We start from the raw sequence: 7,632 nt of genomic DNA, 5'->3' as shown, positions 1-7,632 counted from the left end.
CGATACCTCTCCTTCACACAGCGAGGGTGAAGCAGCCGCTCACTGAAGGAGCTGCCCAGTGCTGTCAGGGTGCCCTGTAGGGGGTGGGACGTGTTGTTCAACATGGAGGACAGCTTAGCCATCATCCTCTACAGTATACAGTTAAAAAAGAAGCACACTGTCAGCTGAGGACTAGAATCAGGCATGTTCTGATGTAAAATAAAGCAGAAATTAAAAGTTGGGTGGGACTAAAAAAGCTTTTCCAGGATGCAATTAGGCAAGTTCAGAATATGAAGATTATAAATTATAAAATCCTGCCTCTAAATTCTTATAAATAACATTATTCTTCAACATGGTTTTAGAACCAGAACCTTTGATCAGATAAAAGAGCTTTGCTCCATCAGAAACAAAGTGCATCATCCTGGACAAGGGTCAGCCTGGACTTAAGTGGTCAGATGGGCCTTGTAGTGTTGGGTCACTGATGCTCTGAGAAAATCGTGATGAGGTCCCCAAGTCTCTTGTTGAGGGTTGGAAGAAGGTCAGGGACTCAAATGTGGAGGGAAGGCCATTTTATCTATTTTGTGCTGTGAGAGTCCAACCTGATCCTCCTGTTCTGTCAGCTGCCTGTCTAATCAGGATTTTTGGTTCATCTATACAGTAAACAAGAGCAAATATGATTATTAACCATGTCAATTTGCTAATATTGGAAATATGAGGAAAAACAATAACTGAAGAAAGCTGATGCTAACTCCCGATGTCAAGGAGCAGAACTGGGAGGGGATGTGCAAAATCAATGTCTGTTTGGTTGTAGCGTTTCTGTCTTTATGGTGTCCAAACTGCTTACAAACCACCCTGGTGACACGAGTCCATCCTTCTTAGTATCTTGATCTGTCTTTGATTCTGACTCCTCCATGGATGACACAAGGGCGCTTGTTTAGCTGTGCTGCAGGCCTGACGAACATGTCCGCCATGCGTGAGCTTCAACAAACAGGTAGAGTTGTTGGCATCGGTCCAAACGCGCGTCTATTGTTACGCGCAACACGTACGACGCTCCTGCTCACAGCAGGTATCCAGAGTAGATCAGTAAAAGGTTGCACCTCACAGTCACTAAAGGGGAGTCCTAGTAAATCTGCCACATGACGCCTGATTTAAATTGAAGGCAATAAATCGAGTTAAATTAATAAAACGTTCAGTTTGCCTGACTTGCCTTCAGCCTAAAGTGCGCCAGCTCCCCTAACAGATAGATAACAGATAGTTTAATAACGTGCTAAACAAATATTTAATAATTCACAATAAAAAAAACTTTCTAAAACGTGATAAATCTGACTATGGACAATATGCCGACTGTCCGTTTAATCTATATTTAATGCCATTAATGGAGTTGATTTTTCGAATTTAGATTCTAGTCAAACCAACATCCTGCAGAAGAAATATCGATCATTATTTCTTAAAACAAGATCGCGGCATTGATAGATGTAGGTGTGTATTTGTGCCAGTAGACGGCGCTGTTCTCGAGTAGATCAACAGTTTGGAGGGAGATAGAACATTCCACAGAAACGTTGACGTGTTTTAATTCGTATTGCAGCGTAAAATAAACTGAATTGGTAAAATCATAGCCAAAGGCTAAAAATAACGCTGACATGAAGCGCAAAGACAGCTAAATCAATTTACTGTAGATGTGTCACGGAAAATGCCAAAAAGATCAGAGAAAACACTAGTCGTTGGACTTCTTCCGATATTGAATAATACTTGTAAAATTATATAGGACAAAGTAAATAGTAGAATCGAATATTAACTGTAATATAGGATGTAATTACTTGTAATAGCGCTGCTCGTTTTTAGTGTTGTTATAATATCGTATTTATTGAGTTCGTGTGCAATTTTCCAAAAGTCATTCATTGGCTTAGATCGTTATTTTAAAAAGTCAATCTTACATGAAAATCTATAGAATTGCACCCGTCTCTTAAATAAATAAATGTTTATTTATTTATTTATTTTTGTGTACAAGAGCGTGATTGGTGAAATCCCGCGCTTACGTCATGACGTCGGAGCAGTGCGCGTATGGGACCCTGCATCTTCGTCTCCTGCCCCCCAAAGTCTGGAAAGACGCACGTTATCAGGGAGGGAGTTGCGGGCCCGCTCATCGTTTCTGCCTGGAGCGCCGTCCGTCCGTCCGTCCTGTATGGTGGATATTATCTTTAGCTCTTCTTTCTTGGGTGATATGGGGGATCATTCCAAAAGTAAGTCCTCCAAACTCCTCGGTGGTCGGTGATTGTTTTGTGTAAGCGGCTACACCGACGGCGAAGCTATTTTTGAAATTATTATTATTATTATTATTATTATTGTTATTTTTTATTTGTTTTTTTTTTTCCTTTCAAATATTTGCATGACATTTATCTCTTACAACAAGTGTCGCTTCCGCCAAACACTAGTTCATTACAGCACCGAAATTGCCCGTTTGTACCTTCTCAAACAGAAATATTGCAATCTTAACTCTGAGTAATGTGGGTTCCGAGTGTTTGACTTGTGTGTCTGATCCCTGTAGAGAAGCAAGGATTCGCCATGTGTGTAGGATGTGGAAGCCAGATCCATGACCAGTATATACTGAAAGTCTCTCCGGACCTGGAGTGGCACGCAGCCTGCCTGAAGTGCGCGGAGTGCAGCCAGTACCTGGACGAGACCTGCACATGCTTCGTCCGAGACGGAAAAACCTACTGCAAGAGAGATTATGTAAGGTAGGAGTTTAGATGTGTTTCCCCACGGATGAAAGTGTCTTTAAGAAAAATTCAATAACGATATAAAGACCTGAATTTAGAGTCCAAAATGCAGGCTTCCATTTTGAAGTCTATCAGCCCGCAAGAAAATCCGCATTATGCTCAACGTTAAATAGATTTTAAAATGCTGGAGGAGGGGGCAAACAGCACATTATTTCACAACATGTTGTTATTATTATTATTATTATTATTATTATTATTATTATTATTATTATTATTATTATTATTATTATTATTCATTTTGATCATCGTTCTGCCTGTCTCACGTCCGCAGACTCTTTGGAATAAAATGCGCCAAATGCAACCTGGGATTCAGCAGCAGCGATTTGGTGATGAGAGCCCGGGATCACGTTTACCACATCGAGTGTTTTAGGTGCTCGGTGTGCAGCCGACAATTGCTGCCGGGGGACGAGTTCTCCCTGCGGGAAGAAGAGCTGCTCTGCCGGGCCGACCACAGCATTCTACTGGAGAAGAGCTCCGCAGGAAGTCCCATCAGCCCCGGACACTTGCACTCCAACAGAGCCCTGCACCTGACAGGTGGGTCTCTGCCTCCATTCTTGCTCCACTCGTTTCATTATTATTGGCTAGCTTTTGTCCTTAGGAGTTATAGTAAAAAGCAGACTTTTAAAGCTGCAGCAGGCATCATAAATTCCAGTCAAGATCTGCGCTAAATAAATAGTTTTTAGTACAGAAATAATTTATAAGAAAACGCTTACGGTCGACTCGTTTAAAATTGAAGAATTAAAAACTCAACTAAAACAAACATTATTATTCTTATGTTCTTCTTCTTCTTCTTCTTCTTCTTCTTCTTCTTCTTCTTCTTCTTCTTATTATTATTATTAATCTCATCAACTTTAACTTACTCTGTTGCCATTATCTGAATAATCTGCTATTGGGTGAGTGAGAAGCGCGTGTACGCGTGTGCATGTGTGCGTCCAGAGCTGTCAGAGCTCAGATCGCCTGCCAACGGGGAGAGAAAGAAGCTAACGTGTGAATAATGTCCTGCAACTGCTGAAAGCGCTCCATCTCGGAGAGGAGCAGCTGCCGCGACTCCAGCAGCCGCTTCGCTTCAAACTTCGGGCCGAAATCAAGCTAAAGGCCGGGTTTATGAAAATAACATATACTCTCGTGTTTTTATGTGGCAAAAAATACAAGTGAAATGTGTAAACGTACCAGATGCAACCAAAGAAAACAGGCAAATACCCAGGTAAACACGCAGTGTCCAAACTAAATTAATGTACTAGGCTCAGAAAGAAACTGAGATTTTACCCCGCTCAAAAGATTCTAATGTGTCACGATGATTTTATTAACAAGTCCAAATGGGAATCTATGAGCTTCCCGGTCTCATCTCAGGTCTCTGACCCTTTTGCTCTGGTTTGCGGCGTTTGCAGACCCGGTTTCGATGCGGCAGGCCACGCACCGGAACCACGTCCACAAGCAGTCGGAGAAGACGACGCGTGTCAGGACCGTGCTGAACGAGAAGCAGCTCCACACGCTGCGGACTTGCTACAACGCCAACCCGAGGCCGGACGCGCTGATGAAGGAGCAGCTGGTGGAGATGACCGGCCTGAGCCCCAGAGTGATTCGGGTTTGGTTCCAGAACAAACGCTGCAAAGACAAGAAGAAGGCGCAACTGATGAAGCAGCTGCAGCAACAGCAACACAGTGATAAGACTGTAAGCATCTTCGTAAGTTTGACCATTTGATTCCTACCAAAAATCATTTATTCCTTTTGATTTGTGCGTTTCCCTTTTTTTAAAAGTAGTCTTTAAAATAAAGAATCACAACCTTTTTGCATTTGTACACACAGATAAAACTTTCTGTTAAATTTAAGCATTATAATATATTTTCTTTCTGATGCTGGCACGTTAATTGTTGCATGAGGGCAGAAGAATTATAAAAGATAATCCTACAGCGGGCATCAGTGTTATTCCACTGAATTATTTAAATGTCTAATTTAAGTTTGGTATCTGTAATTTTAAAGATACATGTTTTTTTTAAAAGGTAAACAGACCACTCTGAGAGCAGATGGTTCAGTTCATTTATTACAATTAAAAGACATATTTCAGAAGAAAATGTTAATCAGAAAAGGACAAATATTTTTAAAAGACAAAATAAATCTAGTTGTGTTGATGTGTGCACAATGTTTTTACCATTTAAACATTTTTAAATGTTTAAATGTTTGGATGTACATGATAGAACCTGCAGGGCCTCACAGGAACCCCTCTGGTTGCTGGAAGCCCCATTCGACATGAGAGCGCCGTGCAGGGGAACCCGGTGGAGGTCCAGACCTACCAGCCTCCATGGAAAGCCCTGAGTGAGTTTGCCCTACAGAGTGACCTGGACCAGCCTGCCTTCCAACAACTGGTGTGTGTACCCCTGTCTGTCTGTCTGTCAGTCCGTTTGTCTGAATCTGACCTTTGACACCTTCTCTCCGTGTTCACAGGTATCTTTCTCTGAGTCGGGGTCTCTGGGGAACTCTTCAGGCAGCGATGTGACGTCTCTGTCCTCCCAGCTACCGGACACCCCCAACAGTATGGTACCGAGCCCGGTGGAGACGTGAAACGGGGCTTTAAGTCCCACCTTCCCATTCTGCAAGGACAATTGCAACATGATCTATGATCCCCCTGCATGTGACCAGCTCATCACTTCATCTGAACTAGAGAGAAGAAAATCATTTCTTTCCTCCCCAACACATCAGGAGATGGAAAGAAAACCTCCTCTGAGCCAGATTTGGTTCTATATGTGGCGTTCTGACTGACACAAACTGAGAAAAGAGTTGTTGCATGATTGATACGGACTTTTGTACAGAAGCCTCCACATGGATCTACCAGGACAAAGCTCTCCTGCAACACCAGAGAGGAAGACATTTCCATTTTATTGTGAGCATATTGTGTCTTGTTTCTTCAGATTTTTTTTTAAAATTTGAAACATTTATTGGATTGTGGAGCCCTGTTGACTCTTTGTCTTAAGGTCAGAGCATGTGAATCTCTTCTTGTAAAATACTTTATCTTAAGGGCAGGATACTGGTTGTTTTAGCTTCTCCAACAAAAGTAAATTATTGTTATATTATTTATTGGTATAAAACAATTCGTAAAGGGATTATTAACTAATAAAAATATAATTTAAAAAATGAATATAACGCTTATTGACATATCTTTGCGCAGGCACGTTTTAGACCAGCTGTGCAGCTGCGAGACTTCAGCAAATACTTTAATAGAAATTTGTCTGACATTAGTGGAGATGTTCATGCAAAATTAGAAAAGACTAAAAACCACGGGGTGAATATTAAATCTTTTTAATTTAAAAAGTTCTAATTCACCATTCCAATTTAAAACCGAGTACGGTCTAGATTAAAACCAACGCTGCTTCGGTACGCGGAAGGTTTAACACAGATTCATGATTTCAGGATATGTTGTTTGGCCTGTTCAGGTGAAGCTGAGCCGTTGCTCTCTTGTCTTATCAGCGGGTTCCATCTGCAGCCTCTCGCCTTCGGGTCATGCAGCAGGTATCAGCGGCCATTCAGCTGATCTCCGGGGCAGAAATCTGCTGCAAACTGCGCTCAGTCCAGTTTCTCAGGTTGAGTCACAAACTGGTCTAGACAGCGCGGAGGGTTCGGCGACCTCTTATCTCGTCCTGGCATCACCATCGAGCGATACACCGACTGAAGCCACAACAAACTAAGCACCCACCCCCCTTTCCCTAGCCTTCCACAGAGCACAAACTCCCCAAAAGTCCAGCGAGAGGAGGAGGGAGGAGGAGTAAAGGGTGACTTCCCCTCCTCGGTTTATTTTCCTTTGCTGAATTGCGTTATTATGCAGCGCTGCGCAGCGCAGCTCAGACCTGGACGACTGATGGCAACAAAGCTGCCAGGCACTCACGGAAAAGTCCGTGGATTGAAACCTTTTAGGTTTACAATTATTTATTTTGTTGCTTGGATTTATTCCACATGTCGTTTGCGTTTTAGAAGTAAAAGATGAAAATTTCTAAAACAACCCCCCCCCCCCCAAAAAAAAAACAAAAACAAAAACCAAGCAGAAAAGTTCGTCACTCGATTAAAATATATTCTGTTTTTAATTTACAACACTTTAACAGAAGTTTCTTTTTTATCTTCTTGAGCTGATGTGGCAGTGTCTTAATCGGACATTTGAATGACAACAGGTAGATAATAGATTTCTAATTGCGCTATTTCCAATAAGATAAGTAAACAAGGCGAGCGGATTAAGATAAGTGAGATAAGAGGAGACTAACAAAGGCCTTTCCACGGAAGAATGCTCTCCTTTATTCAATACAGTAACATATGGAATCAGCGGTATGGACCAAAACAGCATATTAGAAGCTTGAAAATAAGAAAAAGATTTTAAAAAAAACAACCAAAAAAACAATTAGAGCTTTTAAAAATACAAAGCTGTTCGACGCGCTTTTTATACACATTGTAATGACACAACGTTTGTAATTATATTAGGTTGCGCGCGCGCACACACACGCACACACACACACAGAAGCACACACACACACACACACACTAAATGAAAGGAATATTATATACTGACAGAAATCGACATCCCCCCATTCTCTGTCAGATCTTTGTCCGTTTCCTCCCTTCGTGTTCTACGTCCTGCTCTCTCAATGAGGACTCACCAGCAGCACTGGTGTCTGCACACGCAGGCACACGCATATAATATATCTCATCATTACGAGTAATCTTCATATTCTGAAGGATTCATCCAAATTTGCTGCGGCGGTCCGGAGTAGTTCGTTTAAGGGTGTGACGTCATCATATAACTGGCGGGACCGGTTATCTCTTTGGTATTATGTGAGTACGTTTCATTTAGTTCCACCCAAACACCAGCATATCCGATAATTTATTTTAGTCTCTT

General features: G+C 41.8%; 1 protein-coding gene across 3 annotated transcripts; it reads left to right on the top strand.

The window, feature by feature from the left end:
- Positions 1 to 2,052: 2,052 nt before the first annotated feature.
- On the top strand, positions 2,053 to 6,954 carry isl2b (ISL LIM homeobox 2b). Of its 3 annotated transcripts, XR_003890635.1 has the most exons (7): positions 2,053 to 2,219; positions 2,525 to 2,714; positions 3,028 to 3,290; positions 4,145 to 4,440; positions 4,952 to 5,119; positions 5,199 to 5,634; positions 6,219 to 6,954. XR_003890635.1 is itself a non-coding variant. In XM_029846785.1 (6 exons), exons 1-6 carry the CDS (start codon positions 2,162 to 2,164, stop codon positions 5,313 to 5,315), a joined length of 1,080 nt encoding a protein of 359 aa, XP_029702645.1. In that variant the 5' UTR covers positions 2,053 to 2,161; the 3' UTR covers positions 5,316 to 5,887. The 3 variants fall into 3 exon arrangements, 2 of the variants coding, with proteins under 2 accessions (XP_029702645.1, XP_011607956.1); XM_029846785.1 differs by lacking the exon at positions 6,219 to 6,954 and having other exon boundaries at positions 4,145 to 4,428; positions 5,199 to 5,887; XM_011609654.2 differs by lacking the exon at positions 6,219 to 6,954 and having other exon boundaries at positions 5,199 to 5,887.
- The last annotated feature ends 678 nt before the right edge of the window (positions 6,955 to 7,632 follow it).

Source organism: Takifugu rubripes, chromosome 13 (genome assembly GCF_901000725.2).
Source record: "Takifugu rubripes chromosome 13, fTakRub1.2, whole genome shotgun sequence".
In the NCBI taxonomy this organism is placed as follows: Eukaryota; Metazoa; Chordata; class Actinopteri; order Tetraodontiformes; family Tetraodontidae; genus Takifugu; species Takifugu rubripes.
Note: the sequence above shows the minus strand (reverse complement) of the source record. Positions and strands in the feature narration are given on the sequence as shown.

Bases quoted from the DNA above. Each gene is read 5' to 3' on its own strand.
- isl2b (XM_011609654.2), top strand. From the start codon at position 2,162: ATGGTGGATATTATCTTTAGCTCTTCTTTCTTGGGTGATATGGGGGAT. The intron at 2,220-2,524 runs GTAAGTCCTCCA...TGATCCCTGTAG, and splicing joins TATGGGGGATCATTCCAAAA to AGAAGCAAGGATTCGCCATG. The intron at 3,291-4,144 runs GTGGGTCTCTGC...CGGCGTTTGCAG, and splicing joins CAGAGCCCTGCACCTGACAG to ACCCGGTTTCGATGCGGCAG.